Here is a 25,167-nt window from a genome sequence, read left to right on the forward strand (position 1 = left end):
CCACATCACTCCAGCTATGGGAAATAAATAGGCTACTCTACCTTTCGACACTTGTGACATCTCTATGGTTTAAATGTGTGCTGGTCGTGTTGGTCAATGATCAGACAAACTTTTCATTCGGTTCTCTCCCAGCCGCCATTTTTATTTCAGTTTTTCGTCAGGTTCGCCTTCTAAAGTAGTCTACACATTTTCATGGTTGTTCAAGCTTCAGCCTGCAGGGAAAATGACATTGCAGCTGAGAAACGGTAGCTAAATCTGGTGTTACACCCAAATTGTTGGCCTATACAAGTATGAGTCCAGGCGTCGCTGTTTCGCATGCGCTGTGCAGTCCACAGGTTACAGCGAGCCATGTCCGCTAAGACGGGCGCGTTCGGAAATGCGCACTCAACGCACTGGTGTGCCATGTTGTCGTTCGTTTATTCGGTGCACTTGGTGCGTTGTCGTTCGGAAATCCAGTGCGCGGCGCACTGGTGTGTTGAGTGCACGCACTCACCAACCCTACTCAGAGGATGGGGTTAGGCGGTGTGGTGCGGTGGTTCGGTGTTCTGATTGGTTGGTTTTCATAGCCATGTCTCGAACGCTTCTCAGCTGTGAAGAATGGAGGAAATTACCGCAAAATGCAGCATTTGCAGCTTAATTGGTCGTTTGGCCTTGATAGTTTCACACACATTAACGTGTAAACTAACAGCAGGTATGCCAATGCTATGAATTACATCTCCTTTCAATGTCAATGTTACGTTAGCATACTTAGCAACTGCTGCTTTTCAGAAAGTTTGCCTTCAGAGTTCAGAGTGAAAAAGCACACAGCTCCCTGTTAAAACTGGTCGTTCGTAAATAAGCCACACTGAACGCACTCTCCAACGTCACGCCCACTGCACTCACTACACTGAGCACACACCCGGTGCGGGTTTCCGAACGCACCCGATCAGGGGCCAGGTGACAGGTCAGGTCTGGGACTCTGGGCGGGGGTCCTACTCCCCCAGAAACGTTTTAACAGAGTAGATGTAATTTACTGTGTTCTGGTGAATTTTGGTAGTTTGATACTGTACCAAATCCAGGAGAAATTCTGGAGGGCGTCCAGCAGGAGATGTGGTTGAGTTTTAACGTGATTGCCCCAATCTGCCAATTTTGTTTTTGACTTTTGGCTGCTACATAAAATGAGAGAAGATTGACTATTGTCAAGAAATGCAGTTGTTGTGCCGAGTGACTGCTGAGCAAACAAACCCGTTAAGTTACCGTAACTGCTAGGGAGCACTGAATTCGTCTGGTCGCCGATTTCGGTGTAACACCGGGCCTCCGGTTGACCTGACAGTGAACGCGCCGAAGAATCGCTGTTCCTTGGTGGATGACGAGAGAGAATTAAACGACATGGTGATATGCGGGCGGTGCAGTCACTTGTTTGGTAGCTAAACTAAAAGCCCCGAGGCGTTAGCAGCATATGTGTGTACGTTAGCCAGCTAGCCAGCACCGCCAGCCAAGAAAAGGTAGGTCTGAACCAGGAACGTCCGTCCGTGCAAGACAAGTTAATACATGCAGGAGGCTACATAACTGAGACATGATGACATTACCGTTTGTGATCCGCTAACGTCATGCGAAGTAACGCTAACGTCGTTTTGAATTGAAACGGTCTTGAATTGGCAGATCAGCTAATTTGCGACAGCGACATTTATTTAACACTCAGAGACAGCTGAATTGTTTTCAGCACATTAGAGAGGCCTGGTCTGCTGGTCATATAAACTGATCATGATGTAGCAGTGGATCAAAAGGTAAATCCCTGAAGTGCGTACCTCTCTAGCAGTGGGTTTCAACCCTTTTCATATCAAGGTCCATTAGGCCTATTTATTGGGCATTTGAGCCGCGGACCACCATTCCATTAGATTAATTTAGCCTCTCAGACCCAAAACTTGGAAGATTTTGTTGTCGTTGGATAGGATTTTGTCCACTATTCCATACTGTATAGAGATCACGTGGTACCATAGAAGAGATACCAGGTCAATCAAAATAACAATTCTATAGACTTCTTATAATTAACTAGGCTAATGCAGATGTTTAACAATAATCTAATTCTTGAGAGCGTAAAATGAAACCAAATGGGGTTCATTTGGTTACCAACTCTCCATCAGTTAGCTGGGGAGTGGGGACCACCTGGACCATCTTGTGCAGGGTGTTAAACGATTTAAAAGTCCCTTTCAAAATGCATCTTAAATCAAAATACACTGCATGTTAAGCGGCAGCGGATGGTCACGGGGTTTTCTTTACAAGATAATGGGGGGAGGGTGAGGTCAAGTCCATTTAGAGACAGGACGGCACGCTTTACTTTGGTTATGGTCGTAATAAAGCTTTATTTCTTCAGGCTTTTAGGGTCTGTTGAGGTCAAGGTCACTATATATCCCGTGGCAGCAGTGGTCAGTGACAGACAGGTCCTATGACTGCATCAGCATGTTGTGATTGCTTTGTTGATGTTGGCCTACTAGCAGTAATGACATCATTCTAGTGTACTGTCTGTGTAGTAACCATTATGTTATATGATGCCAAACGCATTCCTACGCCTGTCAACTCATCGATCAGGATCCTTTCATCTCCATGAGTGCCCACATTGCATATGCAAGGATATTCCTATCTTTTAAAGGGATATTTCACACTCCAAAAAATAACGTTTTCTTCTTTACATACCCCATAGAGACTTTCATTCATGGATGTTGTTTTTTTGTTTGTTTTTAGTTTTGTTTTCCTTCATATTCCTAAGCCAATAATGTGATGACCAGCAGTGGTTCCCTATATGTAGACACAATCAGCCTGCTTTGTTCCCTATGGAGACACAAAGAGTATGCTATCCTCAAATTATTGGCTTAATAGGAATGTGACAAAAACAATCCATGAATTCAAATCTCCATGGGGCGAGGGAAAAAAATCATTTGGGGTGGTGAACTATCCCTTTAATGGTGTTTTGCTTTTATCAGTTTATTATCATAATATATGATCTCCTTCTTAACTGCATTACCAACTGAATTTCCCCCATGGGATAAATAATATGGTCTTATCTATTACGTGGTACTGTAGTTCACTTTTACAGCCCACCCATGCTTTTCTGATGTCTTTTCTGTGAGTGCAGACAGTGCACACATAACTATAGTCACAGAGTAAGCTTGATCATTTCACTCACAGTTACTAACTGAATTAGAAACACTGCTTCCTGCTCAAAGTCCTGTGTAGAGTACATCGTAGTAAACTGATTCTCCCTTTGGCTGTATTAACATTGCAAGATGACAGCGCAGTTTCATGGAAAATATTCTCTTTACATTCATCTCCTGTCCTGTGTTATCTCTTGTATCTCTTGAAGGCATTCTCTCCATAGTGTGAAAGAGTATGAGTTAGTGCGTTTGGTATGAGTTTGTGTGCAGTGGTTGTGTGTGGTACGATTGTGGTGCGTTTCTGTGCTGCTCCACGTCTTCCAGGCCACGTTTTGTCACCAAGGCAGATGTCTGACTGTTCAACAACAACTGACTGAGGATTTTATTCCTTATTCAGAAGTAAGAATTCTCTGTATTAGGGCAGCACGATATTGACATATCCCATATCCAAATAATTGCATGGTCAAATTGATCAATACAGAACCGATATTGCAATATTACAATACAAGATTCCAGTAGGTTTTCCTTATAACTATTATGCTATGTAGTAACTGTGATTCTGGGTGCAGAATAAATGATACATACTTGTTTTCCCCTTAATGCATTGTAACCTGATGAAATACACTCTAGTCTATTTCCAAGTATCCACTATTGAAGATGAGCACAAATTAGTTCAATGCCTTGCAATATTACCAATACATTCAATGAGCACACATCATTCATGCCTCATAATATCAGTGAAGAAGAAAATAGTTTGATATTGGTTCAATCCCGATTTTATTTTATTTTAATATGCTCATTGCTCACCCCATAAAACCTCTTTCCCCCTAGTCTGTCTAGGCCTTGGCATGACTATGCAGTCAGCAGGTGAAATCTATTTGATTAGGCACAGATTACGACATGTTTATTCAACTATTCTTACCTTTTCTCTTGTGATTACCATATTATGGTGCTCAACATCACTTGAGCTAAGCCAAGCACCCATGGAGAGCACTTTATCAGTTCTTATTTACTTTCTTAATACATACAGTATATGTGCATATTAAATAAGATCAATTGTACCTGTCAGTTAGCCTACCTTTGCTGTTAATAATGTTTTACTTCCCATTGTTAATGTGACGATACTGTACCACTAACACCACAATCACCATATATCTGCTTTCAGCTTGAGTGACATAAGCCATGTTTTGGAAGTTTGATCTGCACACGTCCTCCCACCTGGAGGCCCTGCTGGAGAAAGAGGATGTCACGCTCGCTGAGCTCATGGATGAAGAGGATGTCCTGCAGGAGTGCAAGGCCCAGAACCGCAGGTCCGTTTGGCATCAGCTTAAGCTTATTGGCTTTGGTTACTAATGGCAAAATACTGTACATAGTAGTTGTGCCACATTGTGATACCTGGTGTGGTGCTATTGCTAATTTGCTACTTGTCTTCATGGTTTGTAGGCTCCTCCTGTTCTTGTCTCAAGATTCCTCCATGCAGGAGTTGCTCCGTCTCATCACTACAGAGCCCCCTGCTGGCGATGAGGAGACAAAACGCTTCAAGTAAGTGAAATTGTTTTTAAAACATCATCTAGAAAAATAATGCAATGACCTGCATCTTCTATTTGCTAATTTGTATAATAATTGACAGAGGATGTGTAGAAATCACTTCATAACCGAGGGACCAAGTCAAACAAATCTTTCATTGATGTATTTATTGTATAGTGTCAAAATGAATATCCGTTTTGTCTTTTTCACTTAGCGTAGTGTTGATGGACTTTGTATGTTCATTTATCACAGGTATGCAAACATAGCCTGTGAGCTGTTGACGTGTGATGTGGCAATGATCAATGATAAGTTAGGTAATGAGGAGCCCTTACTGGAAACTCTCTATGCCTTCCTGGAGCAGCCATCCCCACTCAACCCCTTGCTTGCATCTTTCTTCAGCAAGACAATTGGGAACCTTATCACACGCAAGACTGAGCAGGTAATGCACACACAAAGTCACAAAAAGGCTTACTTCAATGCAGAGTAAAGTTACATGCATACGCTTGAGCTATAAAGGCATTCTGAGCACTGCGGTGCATTTTGACTATTTACTGGCAATGAGAGGTTTACCTACATACATTCACATAATGCAAAATGCTTCTCTTGGGAATTAGTCTCAGCTATGGTGCCTGCCAAGTTCTCTTTCTCCTGACAGGCCAGCACTTATAATGTTCAGCTAGTGTCTCGCAGCTTTGTACAAGGAATGCAAATGCAAATTTGCTCTTCATCAGTGATCTTGATTCAACATGAGGCAGCGTTTGAGTAGTCGAGTTGAGATTCACATGTTTTAGTTTAGTTATTTCTGTCTGAAAGAACTTGTACACAATAAACATAATTCAGAAAGTTTCTGAATGATGTTTATTGTGTATGAGTGCGTCTTTGAGCTTTGTACTTTAAGTTTAAGTGATGGGGTTTCCCCTGCTCTCTGGTGTGGTTCTCAGGTGATCAGTTTCCTACGAGGAAAGGCGGGGTTTCTCTCCCTGGTCCTGAAGCACATTGACACATCAGCCATGATGGATCTGCTGCTGCGTCTCATCAGCTGTGTGGACCCACTTCCTCTCAGACTGGAGACTCTCAATGTAAGACTCCCAACGCATGTGTACGTCTTTATATATCGTGATGTTGCTCTGTAATAAATATACTGTACATCACCCAAGAACTCATTATCCAACCTCAGGCACATCCTTTATCAGCAGTGAGTGGAGGGAGTTGGCTGAAACCACACATTTGAAATCTTGCTTGAAATGACCAAACCTTATGAGTATAATTAGTGAGGACCAATAACTTGATGGTTGAAAATGGGTGAAGTGGTCCTTTAAGTTACGACAGGGCAAACAAAGGCTATGTATGTGACAATATGGAATCTCTTTCCACAGTGGTTGAATGAAGAGAAGCTGGCCCAGAGACTCGTAGAGCTCATTCACCCCGAGAGAGATGAAGAGGTAGAACATATATCTGGCTATCTGCACATACAGTACAGAATCTTACATTTACCAATTTTCTAGACTGGACCTGTTTTGTGTGTGTTTGCTTAAATGTGTGTGTGTGTGTGTGTGTGTGTGTGTGCGTGTGCGTGTGCGTGTGCGCGTGCGTGTGCGTTTACGTGTGTGTGTGTGTGTTATTTCTTTCAGAGGCAGTCCAACGCAGCTCAGACTTTATGCGACATCATCCGTCTGAGCAGAGACCAGGCCAATCAGCTCCAAGAGAACTCAGAACCTGACCCGTTGCTCTCTGTACTGGAATCGTAAGTGGTAACACAGAACCACATATACACGTGCACATGTATACTGCACTTACAAAACTCTCACTTAACTGGATGTTATATCCACTACATATTGTATTTGTTTCTACAGACAGGCGTGCGTGGGGCAGTTGCTACAGAACATGTTTTCGGGACAGAGGACTGATAGCTGTATCATCAATGGCATTCAAGTTCTTCTTACCTTACTGGAGATCAGAAGGCCTGTGTGAGTGATAGTGTCAAAACAGACATACTGTCCTCAGCTGGTGGTTACATGTGGATTGTATCTGACACATGGGCTGTTATGGCCTCATATTCACTTGGCACTAGGGCTGTCACAATTATTACATAATCGTCTAATCGTGATTATTTGACATTATCGCAATTATTTTGTCATAATCGTCATAATCGTGAATGTTGAAAAATGTCCGAAATAGTGGAAATAGCAGATCTACAAGCTCACAACGCGTCGCATCGCGATGCGTTGTGAGCTTGTAGATCGGCTATTTCCACTATCAAAGTTATTTTTTAAGTAGTAAGTTGTCAAATATGTCAGTAATTTCTTTGTATATTTAGGTTATGTGTCATATCTACCATGTACAACTTCAAAGCCTAAAAGCCAAACTGAAATGTAATTGTCAACGACAAAAACACAATTAAATCGTTAATCGCCAATTATTTGAGTGACAATTAATCGTCATGTAAAATGTCATATCGTGACAGCCCTACTTGGCACACTGACATTGTGCCAAATAGTAATCCATCCAAAGTGATACTGGGTTTTATGGTCTTGTGTGTTTCTTTCTGACAGAGTTGAAGGCCTGATTGATACTCAGGGATTCGAGAGAAGTTACACTGTCAATAGCAGCATTCTACTGGCCATCCAACCCCAGCTCAAACACTTCCACCAACTGCTGCTGGAGCCACCCAAGGTAAACAGTAAACAAAGATTGAGCATTCTAATAGTTTTCTCAAGAGCAGAATCATATCTGAATTTGTCCTGATGAGCAAGTCCTTCATAACATGTCCCTCAATTTGGGCCAACACTTTGGGCCTCATTCACTAAGCTGTTCATAAATAGTGTGTAAATAAAGTGACTAAAGCCAACGTTGTCTTGTCAATAAGAACACATCTCGACACCGTTGCACCACCCTGACAACTTGTAGCCTACATCTGTTCTTTCTGGTTGCGATTCCCTCGATTCCCCGCTGGATCAGCTGAACATTAATAAAGTATTGCTCTCATGTGTAATGAGAATAAGAAGTTTACAAAGTTTAACCCCACTACCAAATAATAGGCTTATAAAACGTGGAAAGGACATTATATAAGCCTTTTCTACTGAACATTGCTCACCCTTTACTGAGGTAAAAAGAAAGATGGTGCTGGAATCCAGGGCATGCGGAACGCTGCTATCTGATAGATTATGGACCAGAGCTTTATTGATTACTGAGGAGAAGTTCATCTTTTGGATAAACATATAAGTGTCCTACGTCGGAATGGGTAATGTATCTGTTCTGTTGCCTCCTGCAACATTAAGGCATTAAGGCTATGCTTTTAATCATACGTAAAACTGTGTCTGAGTCGGGCACTGGCAAACACGCAGAGGGACCTAATAATTCAGCTCTAAATGCAACTGATAAATAAATAACATTTGTTTTGAATTTGTATCATGTCTAATAATATAGGCTACATCCAAGCAATAGATCAGTGTTGGGCACATGAATATTTTATTTGAGGTTTGGCACTATTGTAATTGATTTTGCATGAAGAATGACATACAGTACATGGACAGATGCCAGGTCACCTGACATCCTATAGTGTATAGTTTCAATGTACTGTACTGATTATTGATTTTTGTTTATATTATACTGTTAGACTGATGATAGGTTCTTGGGTTACCTATGATCCTAAATTACTATTTCTATGCATTTGATGTATTACCTTGTGGTGTCCTTGCTTACTGTAAGTCGCTCTGGATTAAGAGTGTCTGCTAAATGCCTAAATTGTAAATTGTATACGCAAGCTTTGGTCCAATGTACTGTAAGTCTGCATCCGTCACAATCCACGGTCAAATGTTTTGGATGAATCAGACACTTAATGTGGAAAAGTGCTTACATGCCGATAAGTACAAACTATGGGTGTAAACAAGCTTAGTGAATGAGGCCCAATGTTCCAGCCATGTTCCTTATAGATTTGTCATGGGGTATTTCTAGTTCTGAATCAATTATTTCCCTCCACAAAAGTGGTAGAGGTAAATGTGCATTAGGTTGGTGTCCTTGTCATGGTACTATATCGTCACTGTCGGGCATAAACCTCGCATCTCCAAGTTTCAAATTTGTACTTTTTTCACCAAGCAAAGCCCTGCTTCATCATACAAGGCTGTTGCACAAATGTAGTGAAAACAGCCGATCTACAAGCACACAACGCCTCGCGGCGTTGTGTGCTTGTAGATCTGCTATTTTCACTAGTTTAGTTCATTTTCAAAATGATAAATACAAAACAAACAGACTTGGACATACAAGGTTTGCACCCGACAACGACGATATGTAGCTGTCAGTGTCCAATCAGGGACTAATTAGCCTTGGTTGCAGATACAAATCCAGCAGTACTGGGGAACACGCAGGACCAGGTTGGTACATTACCCTGTATTTGTAAGCATCTTGTAAAAGCCATTTTGTCATGTATGTTTCTTGTGTGTAGCAACGTCCCATGCTGACCACGCTGGGAGTGCTAGAGGAACCACTGGGTAACACCCGTCTCCACGTCGCCCGACTGGTGGCCTCTCTGTTGTACACCAGCTCATCCAGCCATGCCGCCATAGCTCACGAACTCTGTCAGCTCGATACTTTGGACCTGCTGCTGGTGAGACCTGCAACATACAATCACTGATGATAATACGTTCATAATGACACCTTAAGTGTTAATTGTGCTTCACACAACAACGTGAAAGCAATGAGTTATGGTGAAGTACAATAAAACAATATTATGTCCAATGGAATAGTTTCAGATAAGATCAGACTCGACCAGTTGTATAAAACATGCTGGGTTCGAGTACCGCTTGGGGGCTGTAGTCCTTCTTGCTTCTCATCACTGTACAACTGAAATTCTGTATTTTATATTTCATAAAGAAAGAAATAACTGAATGTTGAGCTTGTGAAATGTACACATTATCCCCCAGGACTTGTTCTTTAAGTACACTTGGAACAACTTCCTGCACCTCCAAGTGGAGCTGTGCGTCGCTGCCATCCTTAGGCCTGCTGCCCACGAAATGAGACCTCAGCCTGTGCTGGGACCCCAGGACGAGTCCAGTCCTCATCTGGATGTCAAGCAAGAAGAGCCTCCGACTCCAGACACCCCAGCTCTCCCTGAAAACGCTGCACACAACGCTATGGTTTCTCACGTAAGTACCGTAGGTGTTACCGTTCAGCCAGTTGTATGTGTTGAAATTGTGAAGTTAGTAAATTCCATGTAAGGAAAACAACACTGCAATCTACAGTGTGTCTAATGTGCATGTTCTCTCTCTCGCTCTCTTACTCTCTCTCTCTAACACAGCTGTTTGAACGCTGCCAACTTGTCCAGAGGATTCTGAATGCCTGGGAGGAGAATGATGTGATGCAGTGAGTGAGCTAGTGCAGTTACTTTATGTTTTCTAGCATTCTCTAGGATGTGTACTGTGCATGTGAATGTGCTGGTGTTGCTGTGTTCAGGACAGGGGGCGGGATGAGGAGAGGATACATGGGACACCTGACCAGGATCGCCAACACGGTGGTACACAACCTGGATAAAGGCCCTGTTCACACCCAGATTAGTAGCCTCATCACAGGTGGGTGTGTGTGTGTGTGTGTGTGTGTGTGTGTGTGTGTGTGTGTGTGTGTGCGTGCGTGCGTGCGTGCGTGCGTGTGTGTGTGTTAGGGCATTCACGAATAGTGATTTTTAGTATTCGAATTATTCTACCTCAAAGTATTCGAATAGTCGAATATTCGACAGGACTGGCCAAATATTAAGTACGCAATAGGCGGACATTGTGAAAATAGCCGATCTACGAGCATGTAGATCTGCTATTTTCACTATATTTATCTGCGGAACCGAGTGCTTGTCAGGGTGGGGGTCCCCAGTTCAAATATGTATATTTTGGGGGTCACAGCCTAAAAAGGTTTGAGAACCCCTGGTATAGAGCATTAACAAATTCATCCACCAGGTGCAGTGACAACTCATTCTTACTTCCTATCTAGCCAAGCTTTATAAACTATATATTTTTAAAAGAGAAAACAATAAAAAAATAAGCGAATATTCGACTTCGGTGAACAACGTCGGATAGTGACTTTGATATTCAAATATTCAAATATTTGGTGTGTGTGTGTGTGTGTGTGTGTGTGTGTGTGTGTGTGTGTGTGTGTGTGTGTGTGTGTGTGTGTGTGTGTGTGTGTGTGTGTGTGTGTGTGTGTGTGTGTGTGTGTGTGTGTGTGTGTGTGTGTGTGTGTGTGTGTGTGTTCGTTCTGATAACTCTTTTTTGTGTTGTGTGGTTGCAGCACTGCCAGGCGACTGTAGAGGGCGCTGGGAGAGCTTTGTGGACCAGACCCTTTCAGAAACCAACAAGAAAAACACTATAGACCTGGTATACATTCTCACACAAACACACATTTATATCTTTTGATCTATCAATATAAATATAGAGTATATCGGAAATACTATTGGCAAAGGATACATCTGAAAATTAACTTTTTATAAACTCTAAAAGTGTTGATCCTTATGTTCATTAAAAAAATGTAATGATTTTTCTCACTTTAATTTTGTAGCAATAGCCATTCCATGTACTGTAACTGCAATATGTAAGCTTTCCTCTGTATAGTAGTTTCTATTGGTGCTGGCAGGGTCAGCCATTCCCTGCAAACATGCAAATTTAATGCATGCACAGGAGATGAGATGTTGCATGCATTCAAGTTGAATGTGCAAGGGAAGAGCTACGGGTTAACTAGGTGGTAGTAGATTGTAACATATTTGTGAGCTTGTCCTTTTTTTCTCAAAAATACACTACCACTGGTTTGTCATCTAAATAAATCACTTTGTTTAGAGGTGGAGCGGTCGATACTGCATGCTTTGTTTAGAACGGAACTCTGTAATATATACACACTTGTTGTAAACACCATTCAAACACATTTCCAAATCCTCCAAATAGGCGATCTTCTGGAGAAATAGTTTATTTATCTATTTGCAGCTTTGGCCATATGTCATAAATAAATTCACAATTGTTTTCATCTTGTCCCACGTAATTACAATTACTCAATGTACCTAAATAATACTGTCAATATTGTCCAAACATTTTTGTAAAGTTAATAAGTCATGGATATTTAACATTTTCTCCAGGGAGTTTTTATCTATTATACGAATAATGCAAATAGCTGCAATTATATTTACCTTGCTGGATTACCTATCAAGTTTCTATTTTCTGCAAGTAAATGTTCATATTGCACTGAAATCAACTGCTGGTCAGCAACTGTAATAGTAAGGCACAGAAGGCTAAACATGCCAAATCACTCGTATGTCCCTTTAACAGAATACTGTGTATTATCTTCTATATTCATATTTAAATTAGTATATATTATCCGTTAATTGATATTTAAGTGTTCAAGTAAAATCTTTGTTTTCCCTGTTCAAGATCGGCGCCCGTAGCCTGCGCCACTCATCTGAGGATGATATGGAGAGTCCATTCCCAAAAGAACTGACACTGCAGCAGGTACATAAACACACAAACTGTTCACAGCTCCCATCTTAAATATACTGATAACTTGAGGTGCTCTGGTAGTTAATGTGTCGATCACATGGATCACATACGCTTGGATCGGTTCCTGACTAGGCATGGATTCTTTCTTACTGCGGTCAAAAAGAAACATTTCAGCGGTTAACTGCACTGATGTGGTTACGCATCACCTCCCTGCCTTCCTGTTATTTGTCAACATCTTATCCTGATAAATCAGTTATGGAATTATACATAAAATATATGTCTTAAATAATGACCTAATTTAAGTGTGTGGATTGCCCTAGGTCTTCTCTGACTACCAGATCCAGCAGATGACGGCGAACTTCGTGGACCAGTTTGGCTTCAATGACGAGGAGTTTACAGAACACGATGACAGCATCGGGTAAAGTGATAGCAAACTATAATGTTAGTGTAGTGCTATAATTGTGCATGTGTACTAACAGAGCAAATCTAAAATCTTGTTGCAGTGCAACATTTGACCGGATTGCAGAGATCAATATCAGCATTGACGCTGGCCAGGACAGCGTGAGTACAGCAATAACTTTCTGCTTTTCCTTCCAATGTTTTTTGTTTGTTTGTTTTTCTCGCTAATTGCATCATTGTCAATTCCCTCCATGTATACCTATATAGTCACTGCTAAGCCCTACCTGTTGGTTGTGGGGAGGGTGTATACAACCACTCCCCTCCTCCAATACACACTTGTCACCTGACAGCGAGGAGTTTCACTGGGAGGGCATAGTGTGGTGGGAGGAACATACTATCCCTCCCAGTTCCGCCCCTACTGAACAGGCGCCCTTACCAAGATGTAGGAGTCACTAGCGGAGCAACAGATATGCTGTTGTGTCATGATGTTGTGTTTGTTGGAGTTACTTACTGAATCGTACTGCTGCCATGTCACCCCTTCTCTTCCAATGGGATGTATTTGCTTGACTGTATCCATTCAAGTGTTGTTAACTCTTTTACTGCTTCGGACATTCCCGTTCGCCCCAATTTTCAACCCAGCTCGTTGCCAATACGGCTCGTTCTTTTTACCTTGTCTGATGACTGTAAGCTGATGAGGGGTCGCGCCGCCGTGTACATTAAAAACATCTCCTGTAACGCTGCTCTCAAAAATCCACCGCACGTTAGCAATAATGGAGTCCCAAATCACTTCCTGGCTGTTTTCTGTGGATCTGATCTAGAAAATGCATTTCTATGCTCTGAATGGATGGCAAGCGAAGTGGCCCAATTCACATGAATCCTTTGCATAAGGCTGCCCTCTGCCACCAGTTTGGCTAAAGTACACATACAGTATGAGCGTTGTATTGTAAAAGGAATTAGTTTGAAAATAATCAATAGATAATTTTCTATAACATCGCAAAGGTAAGCTGCTTTTTGCTGGCACCAGCCCCAATAAATAAATAATAAATCTGGTAGTAGAACTGTTAACCTGTGACTGATATTTAAAATATTATGCCTGTTATGCTGTGCTGTGTACAGGCTAACACGGCTGTGTTTGAGGCCTGCTCTAAGGAGAAGATACAGCCCTTTGATGATGATGAGGAGGACATCTGGGAGGAGAAGACAATCGACTATGCAACACAAACCAAGTCCCGAAACAGGTCAAATACACCAATCTCAGATTTCTTGTTTCAACTATTTGTGCTTTGTTACGTGTTGTGAATGTACAGTATATTTCCTCACTATGCATTTGTCCTGACATAATCATCGCAATTTGTTTTTACTGTGCATGAAGGTTTGGTGGATCACGGCTATCACAGAGTGACTCAGCAAACAAGGCCCAGGATGGAACACCGGCCTCGAACCCAGAAGCCTCTGCTAAGACGATGGGCTCAGACACAGAGGAAGCGGAGGTGCCTAAAGAATTCCTGGATCCTTTCTCCAGTGCTTTCTCCGGGCAGGATCCTTTCTCCAGCCAGAGTCTGACCGATCCCTCAGACAGTGAGACACACCTATATACTGTGTACATTTATAATGCTTTGATTGTGTGTGTGTGTGTGTGTGTGTGTGTGTGTGTGTGTGTGTGTGTGTGTGTGTGTGTGTGTGTGTGTGTGTGTGTGTGTGTGTGTGTGTGTGTGTGTGTGTGTGTGTGTGTGTGTGTGTGTGCATACTAACATGTACAGTATGCATGTTAGTAGGTTCCAGCATACTCCAAACAAAACATAATATGTATGTATTTGCACAGCCAAATCATGTTGTGTCATTTGATTCTGGTTGCACTGTTCTCCGCAATGTGTCTCATATAGTTTGTGTGCTGCTCTGCATGTATGTTCCCAGGTTCTGCCTGGGTAGCTGACTTTGGGGAGGTGAACTCTAAGGCCCCTGCAGCAGGAGGGGGATTTGCAGACTGGGGCAGTGTAGCCCCCCAGCCTGCAGCCACAGAGACGGAGGAGAAAGGGTGGGCCAAGTTCACAGACTTCCAGCCTTTCTGCTGGTAAATCTGGGTGTCTTTTCACTGCATGACGTTAGCGTGTAGAAGAGATAGAAAGAAAACGTTATATTACACTTTGAATTTGGTAGATCTGGTGTCACTGTCACACAAAACACTCAATCACAGAACTAGTAGCAGGGCTTGTTTTTGTTCATGTGTGCTAAATGTGTGATTTTGAGACCTTTTTCACCATACAGTCAGGAGCAGCTGATGAAGATGAAACGTTTACCTTATTTATAAAATCACAATAAACAACCCCAAAACTATACTGAAGGTGGGGCCTGTACTATACCTTGTGAATTCTTTCTTAGCTATAAAGGAGGCCAGGGTAGGAACTGCAATGTTTTGCTATCCCTGGTCTATGTACAGTAGGTCCACATAAACATGTCATTCCCAACTCTGTACTTTGCTTCTTAACACATATTTTATGAAGGTCACGTGACTTCTCAGGTGTAATTGAGTCCCCCGAATTAGAACGAAAACCAGTGGCCCTCACGGTGCATTTAACAGCAGGCGAGTATTTTCCAGAAGTGTGTTTTTTTGTCTATGGGTCCCGGCAACACTGGCGATACTAGGCGATGGTGGAAAAGTGGGCGCAGGAACGTCTCCCAAAAACATGAAAACCGTTATTGGACGACGACGGCGATAGCCAATCAAATTCATGTGTTGCTCTGTTTACCCAATGGAGGACGTACGTTAATGACGGCAGGAACACCCACTAGGAGATTTGTGTCGACCAGTGTCGCCGGCTGTTGCCCGCTGTTAAAACGTAGGCTCAGGGCCAGATAGAGTAACTGTCACAACATGTGTTCCCCAGCTCTGAGACGGGGCCCAGGTGCAGCTCCCCTGTGGACTCAGATCTCAGTGGCTCAGACAAAACCAAACCAAACCCCAACCGTAAGTCCACTCTACAAATGGGACACTCAGACTAGAGTCATTCTCTAGATTAATGTTATCTGCTTTCTGTTCCCAAGACAAGGCGCAGACTCCCTCCGTCTCTTCCTCTACAGCGTGTGTATGGAGTGTGTGCGTGGCGAGGAAAGCGCCCCTAGTGGCGTCGGACAGCTCTTCCTCGGGCGGCTCGGACAGCGATGAGGAGGAGGACAAGACAGAGTCTGTCTCTCTGGAGATGGTCACCACGGAGACCATCACCACGGGCGCCGGCAAGGAGACCATCAGACTCACGATGGACGCCAAAAAGGAGAGAGCGCTGTTCACCAGGTACAGTATTATACCCACACAGGAATTACACCCAATTAGTTTTCTCTTTGTCTCTGGGGATGAACTGTGTGTGCTTGTTTGTTTGTTTTTTGCCACAATTCCCCTTCTGCCTGCCCTTAACCCATTCAGAACGGGTACACGTTATTGTGTATCATTATTTTATGCTTTAACTATTGAAAAATAGCAGATCTACAAGCTCGCAGCACGGCACAGCACTGAGTGCCGTGCTGTGAGCTTGTAGATCTGCTATTTTTGAAAAATCGTGAAAATTAGTATTTTGACCCGATTCTATAAGTGTATTTTGAATGCTTCTAAGATTTTTTGAAAAACCTATGTTTCTACAGTATGTCAGTAATCTGGCCAGCCATCGTCAAAGAAAAGGTCCTTTTCACTTAACTGGAGCTCAGTTAGTCTGTTCTTGAGAGACTACTTTGTCAGTGGTTCTCAAACCTTTTCATTTGAAGGACCCCCAAAATGATATTTATTTGGTCATGGACCCCCATCTCAAAATATTTTGTTCCAGGGACCACCCAGAAGCAAAATTTGAGTTACAGACGTTCGCTTTGAAAATACATACCGTATATTCAAAGATTTGCACACATTTTCACAACTTTTTCAAAAATAGCAGATCTACAAGCTCGCAGCGTGAGCTTGTATATCTGCTATTTTTCACTGGTTAAAGCATTCAATAATTCTAGGCCTAAATGGGGTTTTAATGGACACTCTTTACCCTTTCATGTGGCACCCAAACCAGAAACAGATCCTGTATGTCCTACCTACATACTGGCAATGAAGTGTTTCTGAGTTCTTGAGTATCTTCCTCTCCTTTTCTCCCCAAACGGCCCAATTCTGCCCTCCCGCCTTTCCTATTTTCCCTCCTCTTCCTTTCCTGTCTTCCTCCCTTGACTCCAGAGTATTCACACCTGCAGTCAGAGGGTATGTAGAGCTCCAGCTCTGGAATGTGGAATGCTCTCAGGAAGCCTTGGTCTCTAACACTCGATACATGCCGAGATCAGCCATTAATACTTCTTTGTGTGTGTGTGTGTGTGTGTGTGTGTGTGTGTGTGGCTGTGTGTGTGTGTGTGTGTGTGTGTGTGTGTGTGTGTGTGTGTGTGTGTGTGTGTGTGTGTGTGTGTGTGTGTGTCTGTGTGTGTGTGGCTGTGTGTGTGTGTGTGTGTGTGTGTGTGTGTGTGTGTGTGGCTGTGTGTGTGTGTGTGTGTGTGTGTGGCTGTGTGTGTGTGTGTGGCTGTGGCTTCCGGTACCAGAAACAGCGTACACTGATGTCAGGGTTCCCACGGTCATGAAATTCCTGGAAATATTTTGAAATTAGAAAAATATTTTTCCAGTACTGGAAAAGTTTTCGAATTGATCAAGGGTCCTGGAAGGTCCTGGAAGGTCCTGGAAAAAATAGCTATGCATTGTCTTTGGTGATTGATTTTGTTAATACCTCTGAAATGACAAATTAAACATGAGCCAAATTGTCAAATATTAGAGGCAGAAATTGTGAAAATAGCCGATCTACATGCTCACAACGCCTTGCAACGCGAAGCGTTGTGAGCATGTAGATCTGCTATTTTCACAATAGAACAGTGTTATACAAAATTCCTCAACTCTTTTAGTGTTCGTCAGGGTGCCGGGTCCCCAGTTAAAACATGATTATTTTGGGGGCCACGGCCTGAAAAGGTTGAGAACCACTGGCATACACTACCTGTCTTTGGGCATTGCTAATAGGAGTAAGCCACCTGTTATTGAGCTGAATTATTGTTATATAGTCCTGGAAATTGGGTTAAATATTCTAGAAAAGTTTTGGAAATGAATTGGTAAAAATGTGTGGGAACCCTGGTGTGTGTGCACAGTATGTGAGTGGGCGTGCGTATGGCATGGCATGTCAACCATGGTGTATGGTTAAGGTGTGGTCTTATAGATGAGATCCAGCTGTCATTAACTCAACACATGCGGTTTGCTCACCATGGCCTAAGTTGGGATTGGCAACATTCTGAAGGGGTTTCCGCATTCTAGTTTTTTTTTTAAAGTACCGTCTCTTTGCACTTGCAGTGACGCAGACAAGGTGCTACCAGATGGACTCTCTGCCAAAGACAAAGGCAAAAGTAGCGAGACAGAGAGTGAGAAGGGAAAGACGACTGGAGGACTCCCCAGCAAAACCACCCCCACACCGACTGGTCCCTCGGCTGCAGTCACACAGTAAGTGCGCGTGCGTTCATGGGTGTGTGTGCGTGCGTTAGGGATGGGACGATATGTCAGATGTCATATCACGATTATTATTATAATATATATTATTAGTGTGGCAAAAGAAATCGCGATTTACGATATTAACGTGATAATCAAAATCCATTATCCTGGGGCGGAACATTTGCCAAAAAAATAGCTGATCTACAAGCTCACAACGCGTCGCAAAGTGACGCGTTGTGAGCCTTTAGATATTTTTATTTTGCTATTTTTTGTCAAAGACATTTGATAGAAAAGACATCAAGTACTATATAGGACTATATCACGATAAATTAAATCGCCACGATACGATTATCGTGAGCGTTTCTTACCACGATAAACGATGATATCGCTTATCGTCCCGTCCCTAGCGTGCGTGCATGTGTTTACATTCATGAATTGATCCTTGAATTGTAAATCTAATAATTTTCCATGTCATTTCCTTGCAGAGAGACACCGCCCTCTGCTAACGGACCGGTCTAACGCTGCGGTACAGAGACATGCACTTAACTTACCCTCGTCTTCATTCAATACACACCGCATTACCGCCTTCTCTTCCTGTTAGCAGTCCTCCCACACCTTTTGTCTGCATTCACAGAGATACAGGGGAATGAGAAGTAACAGACAAACCAGAGAGGAAAAAGCCCTCAACAGCATACATTTTGAATACACAATGTGATGTGTTGCTGCTTTTTTGCACCCATGTCACCCATACCTCAGTGACATAATCACTATAGGTCAGTGTAGAAGAGAGCAGTGGGCACTTTTGTAAAACAAAAAGCAGTATTGCCCAAAAGACCCTTAAAGCCAAATTATGGTACATATTGCTATTAACATTGTCCACCTTTTTCATGGAACTTCACAAAATCCACTTTCGTATTTGTAGTGATTAGGGGCAATGGCACAGCGGGGGACATTCGTAAACTCAGAGTTCCCAGAGCACCACTCCGGTCCACAACTGGAAACATTTGTGAATTCCGGACACTATCTGAATCTCATTTCACTTCATTAAGTATGTCAGCCTGTCGGTGCGTCCAGAATGCACCCCTGAGGTACTTTTCCAACACAGAATTTGACTGTTTACAGCAACAGATGTACAAGCTGTACGACGTGGCTAAGCTTACGAGCTTCCATGCCAGGCATGGAATTCCTCTCTCCCTAGTATGCTGGCCAGAGGGTTTCATAGAGTAAACATTTGATTTGAGAGTAATTTGAGACATTTTTCATAACTCCCTTTGGCATACATGCTACAGTATGAGAACCATTTGTAAATCCAAAACGTTTAGCCTTTGATCCAGCAGTGGAACGAACCAGAATCGGTCTATTTTATCAGACTTTCGGAGCACACGTAGGTTTTTAATTTGAATTACAAACTCACCCTGGGCTTAATCATGCTGTCTCTCGACTCGTACCCGCGCCATCAGTCACTCTGTGAACTTCAGGTAGTTTAGAAGTGTGTGCTGATGTCATGTAGTATCATGTCCTCTCTGTCGAGCAGAAACCTCGCATCTCCAAGTTTAAAATGTGTATGTTTTTTCATAAAGTAAAGCCCTGCTTCATCATACAAGACTGTCGCACAAGACTAGTGAAAACAGCCTGATCTACAAGCACACAACGCCTCGCGCCGCAAGGCGTTGTGTGCTTGTTTTCACTAGTTTAAATAATTTTTAAAATGATTAATACAAAACGGAACGGTTTTGGATATACAAGGTTTCCACCCGACAACGACGATGTGTAGACATGTGTGCCTGTGTGCATGTGTGTCTGAGCTCTGTCTGAGGCGCAGAGTGTTTTCTCAGGTCAAAAGAAAGAGAGATGTGGATATGAAGAAAGTTAAGCACACCTGTGTAACACACACACACACACACACACATGCACACGTTCAATACACACGTGTGTACACACAACCATGTCCATACAACGCACACATGCGTACATACCATGCACAGTGCACACATGTACATAACCAACACACACACACACACACACACAAACACACATTAAGAACAACATAGAACTCCTATACAATGACATGCGCATACTAGATCATATCACGCACAGAGCTGTTTAAATGTAATATTGTGACATTTGAATCCGTATTAGGTTGTGGCTTTTTCTTCTTGGTACTATGTTAACGTAATATAAATGTAAACAGTATATATATAAACATTCTATCTATTTTTGGAACAAATCTAGACGTATGGCAAAGCGGTTGTTCTGCGGGTGGCAAACGTGTGTTAATGTACAGTATGTGTGTGTGTGTTGTTTACTGTTGAAATGAGGCAATAATGATGTCTGTGTTTTGGTTTGAATACCCCAGCATCAGTTCCTGTTTCCTCTGCTCCATGCTTCCTGCGTGCGGGTTTGTGTTTGGGGCGTGTGTGCGCCTGTGTGTGCATTTAGAGCAGTGGTTCTCAACCTTTTCGGCCTGCGACCCCCAAAATAATCTTATTGTAACTGGGGACCCCCCCACCCTGATGAGCACTAAGAGTTGAGGCATTACATTTTGTATAACACGGTTCTATTTTGAAAATAGCCGATCTACATGTGCGAGGCGTTGTGAGCATGTAGATCGGCTATTTTCACAATTTCTGCCTCTAATATTTGATAATTTGGCCAATGTTTAATTTGTCATTTTAGAGGTATTAAAAAGTCCTCAAATTGTCACTTTAAAAGTGTGCAGATAGCCTCACACTTAAACTGTATGTTGGTTTGTTTACTGTTGAGTGAGAAAACAATGTTGCACATTAAGTTAATCATCTGGCGACCCCCCAAAATAATTTGGAGACTTTTGAGAACCACTGATTTAGAGCAGTGGTTCTCAACATGTGGTCCGGGCCCGGGCACTGGTGGGCCATGAGGGTATTGCAAGTGGGCTCCCAAATAATTATCACAACATATTTTTATAATGATATAACATTAATTCGAATGTAAAAGCAAAACGCCATAGTATACAACTGTTTTAGTTTTTCTTCTTTAAGACAGTTAACAACTAGTTGTCATTGTGATACTGCTATATAAGAACTTAAAGTGCACTACATTGGTTCCAACACAATCGCTTGATTGATCATAACATGCTCTGGAAATGCCGACGGCCCACCCATCTGACCACTGAACACGGCAGCCCCCATTCAAGTGGACCCTGATCCAGAAAAGGTTGAGAACCACTGCTGTAGAGTATTGTCTGAGTTATACTTGGTTGCTCACTGTGTCACGCATTCAAAATGGCAGATCCATAAGCTCAATACGTGTTGCAGTGCGATGCATTAGGGGCGTGTAGATCTGCTATTTTCAGTGCACAACTCTGGCACGCAGCAAAGTATAACTCGCCCTTAAAGCGGCACTATGTAACCTTTTATTTTTCATGAATAAAATATAATTTTGTCCAATCTGTATGGTAGAGTATGTTAATACAATAGAACTTATACAATTGGAGCGGTTGTATTTTGTCTCCCTGTTCTTCCATTGAGACATTTAGATCGTGTCAAAGGTCATGTCTCACCTAGACAACAGCATCTGACAGGAAGTTAGACCTGAAGGTCAAGATTCTATTAATCAACTCCCCATCTCTCTCCCCCATTTCCTGTCAGCCAAATGGCTGTTCCTATCAATAAAGGCATAAAAGCCAAAAACACAAATAGATTCAATTAATCCCCTGAGCAAGCAGGTTTGCTCTATTAACTCAATGGTAAAAATGTCAGCACTTGCTGGAATTCGGGTTCAAATCGGCTAGAAAAGGAAAGTTATAGTGCAGCTTTAAGGCTTCCATATCATTTATTTTAATTACTGTGTGCCATGCTTTATTGGATCTTTCATCTTGTATCTCTCTTTCTCAGGGCAGGAGTTGAGTTTCGGCGCATATGCCTATGAAAAATCATTGACTTAGCTCGTTTTGTTTTTAATTGTCAATAGCACTTTCGAGAAAGCACTTTTTGGTTTGTGTTCAGGGACGGTGATGTATTACAGAGAGGCAGAAATGTTTGACTTGAATGAGTGACTTTAAGATATTTTGTATTTTTTCCTCCCCCAAAAATGGTCTCCTTTGCCAAAGACTCTATAGCTGGATCTTGCAGTATGTCTGGTAGCCTCCTTCCCTTCACCCATGTCCACAAGGCTGGATGAGAATGATAACGGATCTGCTTTCAAAGCAATACACCACTGTTTTTCAAGTTCATATCCATGTCTTTATCAGTCAGATTAATGATCAATAGGGAATAATAGCGCGTTGACGGCCTGTTTATCATAAAAAAGGAAAATATCTTCTTTCAACTTGAAGAGTGTAGAGAGACAGTAAGCTGAGAGACAGAAAAAGGACCGATTCGGAACTACGCTTGCAGTTAGATTAAATAAAGAATAATGGTAAAGAATAGTAAATATACAAGCCAGGGGCATGGTACTGTGATTTATTAACATGATCGAAATACAGGGTTCTGCTGTCTATTATGCTGAAGAAAAAAAGGATATTCATAACATGTGTTGGGATATATATTTATTATCTACAGTCAGATATTAACAAATATTATGCATGCAGTCAGATATACAGTACATAAAATGTTGGACAGGACCGTGTTCCGCAGTCTATAGTGCAATATATCTAATATCAACACATAAAATATACATAAGACGTGTGAGTATATATCTACAGTCAGATAGACAATTACTGTATCAGTGTTATGGTCTTTGCACACTGCTGCGTTTTTCGGGCCGTATATCGGAGTGAATTTCGGAGTGCGTGAATTAAAAAAATCAACCTCACGTTATGTCAATCACGTTTGCACACTTTTTGGACCAGGGTAGATTTGTTCCGATTTTCGCAGCTGTTGCACTGAGTCCCTTGCTCTCTCTCTCTTTCCTCTCTCTCTCCCTGGCTTTTGGATTTCGGATTTCCAAAACGCAACGAAAACACGCAGTGCAGTGTGCAACCAGCTTTACACAGTCTATTGTGCAACCTAACACATATACATAAAATGGAATAAGATATACTTAAAGTTTGCATGACCGGTCAATGCACAAGTGGGTGCAAAATATGACATGATAAAGACGGAGAGAACAGGTCAGAAGTGCAACAGGAAGTGTACAGAATGTCAGTTTATTATACACAAAGTAGGAATACAGGTTTGCAGTGCCCAGTTACCACGGGTACTTCAAACTAAATACAGAACTGTTTGTAAATCAGTAGGCTAAACTAGGTCTGTGATAGTGATATATATTTAAGATGCATTGTTATTTGCATCAGAGAAGTCCAAGTAAATTCACCAGAATTTCAAGACATAATGTGTCATGTCTGACTCGAGCGAAGTCTCAAATCTACAAATCTGATTGAAACGATTCAAAACTTGACTGAACATTCACAAAGATGACAGTGGTGCATTCCTTTAAGCAACTTTTAGTATGTTCTACCATCTAATGCCGTTCTTCCACTACTCAGTGGAGGTGGAGTCAAGGGAGGAGAGGACAGGACAGGAGATTTTCACAGAAAGACGTTCTATTTGACAACAAATCCCCCAAGAACTGTAGCTCCTATAATTGAGATTGAAATGTCTTATTTCCTTTTTAGTTTTTACGGAACTGAATGTCAGGGTTTGTTTGAATCAGGGCAGGGAAACCAGGGTTGTATACAAGGTCAGAATGTGTCATCCAACTCTTCCCAAACCCCTTGCACTCTGCACCTGACCCATACTGTACTCTCTCTCTCTCTCTGTGTGTGTGCGTCCGTGCGTCCTTTGTCATGTGTGCATTACTGTGTACAGTTCATCTACAGGTATGGTGGTATGCATAATAATGGCTCCTTGAAGTGCCATTCTACCGTCCTATGTGACCTGTGCAATATATATGCATACAGTACATTCGTATGTCCTCTAATAGATTTGTGGTATGAGCTATTATTGTTTCCATCACCTGAAACCTTTACACTCAAGTGAAGGCAAGGATTTTGCCATGGATGCTGGCTTACCTGACGTACGTACGTGTGTGTGTGTGTGTGTGTGTGTGTGTGTGTGTGTGTGTGTGTGTGTGTGTGTGTGTGTGTGTGTGTGTGTGTGTGTGTGTGTGTGTGTGTGTGTGTGTGTGTGTGTGTGTGTGTGTGTGTGTGTGTGTGTGTGTGTGTGTGTGTGTGTGTGTGTGTGTGTGTGTGTGCACGTGCGTGCGTGCGTGTCACAGCGTTGTTGTGATATGCCTTTCTTCTTTTTTTTTGTGTAAAGTGGACTGATGCTGGCGGTTCCTTGCATATAGAGAGTAACGTGTCCGTTACCTGTCGTCAAACTTAGCTTGTACATTCAGATATGAACCCTAATAAACACGTCAAACCATGAAGGGTGTGGAGTCTCTCTGTCTTTCACGGATGTCAACAGGACACAAACACACGCTCGCGCTTGAGCTGATGCCCAAATATGTTTACCTTGAGGGCAGGTGAGCCGGAGGATTAGGTGTCTTAAAATTACTGTTATACATACACTATCCCATCCCCCTCTCCCTTGTCACTACAATGCAAACACAGGCCTGCTTAGCACACGCAGTATCTGCTGTGCCCTCGGGGCTGTGGAGGGGAAACAAGTTCATGTAACGTGAGGAGCGAGCCAGACCCCTTTAAAACACAGCTAGGAGGCAGGGGAAAAAAACACCTCCAAAAATGTGTTTTACTCTCTTATCAGGAAGTTGTTTTTTGAGGCTCCCTGTGTGTGTGTGTGTGTGTGTGTGTGTGTGTGTGTGTGTGTGTGTGTGTGTGTGTGTGTGTGTGTGTGTGTGTGTGTGTGTGTGTGTGTGTGTGTGTGTGTGTGTTTTATGTGCGTGTTCCTTGGCGCTGACACACACCACAGCTCTCATCGCATTCCTCCTGAGTTTTACGAGGGGGCCCGCAAGATGATGAATACGCCGACCGGGCCACAAATAACCTCCTCCTGTCCCACACGAGTATAACCTCCTTTTGTTCACCCTCTGTCTCTCCCTCACTCTGCTCTCCCACCTTGCCTCCCTTCTCCCCTTCAGTTTCTCCCTCCCTCACACAATGGACGTGTGCCTGCACCTGCCCGCCCGAGCTCCAGGGGAGCGTGCACAGAGCGGGCAGCGGGCGTGCACACGGGAAGGGGAGGGGTCGGAGGACAGGGGAGGTGGGGTGGAGGTTGTGGAGGAACCT

The 25,167-nt window shown here is 42.7% G+C and overlaps 1 protein-coding gene across 4 annotated transcripts; it reads left to right on the forward strand.

The window, feature by feature from the left end:
- Positions 1–1,303: 1,303 nt before the first annotated feature.
- On the forward strand, positions 1,304–24,338 carry ppp6r2b (protein phosphatase 6, regulatory subunit 2b). Of its 4 annotated transcripts, none has more exons than XM_080737593.1 (25): positions 1,304–1,484; positions 3,341–3,530; positions 4,297–4,441; positions 4,575–4,673; positions 4,911–5,097; positions 5,600–5,737; positions 6,035–6,100; positions 6,290–6,402; positions 6,512–6,625; positions 7,211–7,331; positions 9,100–9,261; positions 9,578–9,799; positions 9,952–10,016; positions 10,107–10,222; positions 10,929–11,014; positions 12,056–12,133; positions 12,442–12,539; positions 12,625–12,682; positions 13,637–13,758; positions 13,893–14,098; positions 14,435–14,591; positions 15,406–15,485; positions 15,563–15,809; positions 17,865–18,011; positions 18,485–24,338. In XM_080737593.1, exons 3-25 carry the CDS (start codon positions 4,314–4,316, stop codon positions 18,516–18,518), a joined length of 2,844 nt encoding a protein of 947 aa, XP_080593719.1. In that variant the 5' UTR covers positions 1,304–1,484; positions 3,341–3,530; positions 4,297–4,313; the 3' UTR covers positions 18,519–24,338. The 4 variants fall into 4 exon arrangements, with proteins under 4 accessions (XP_080593719.1, XP_080593720.1, XP_080593721.1 ...); XM_080737594.1 differs by having other exon boundaries at positions 15,599–15,809; XM_080737595.1 differs by having other exon boundaries at positions 14,435–14,555.
- Positions 24,339–25,167: the final 829 nt, after the last annotated feature.

The sequence above is a fragment of the Nannobrachium achirus genome (assembly GCF_963921795.1).
Source record: "Nannobrachium achirus genome assembly, chromosome: 11".
Lineage (NCBI taxonomy): Eukaryota > Metazoa > Chordata > Actinopteri > Myctophiformes > Myctophidae > Nannobrachium > Nannobrachium achirus.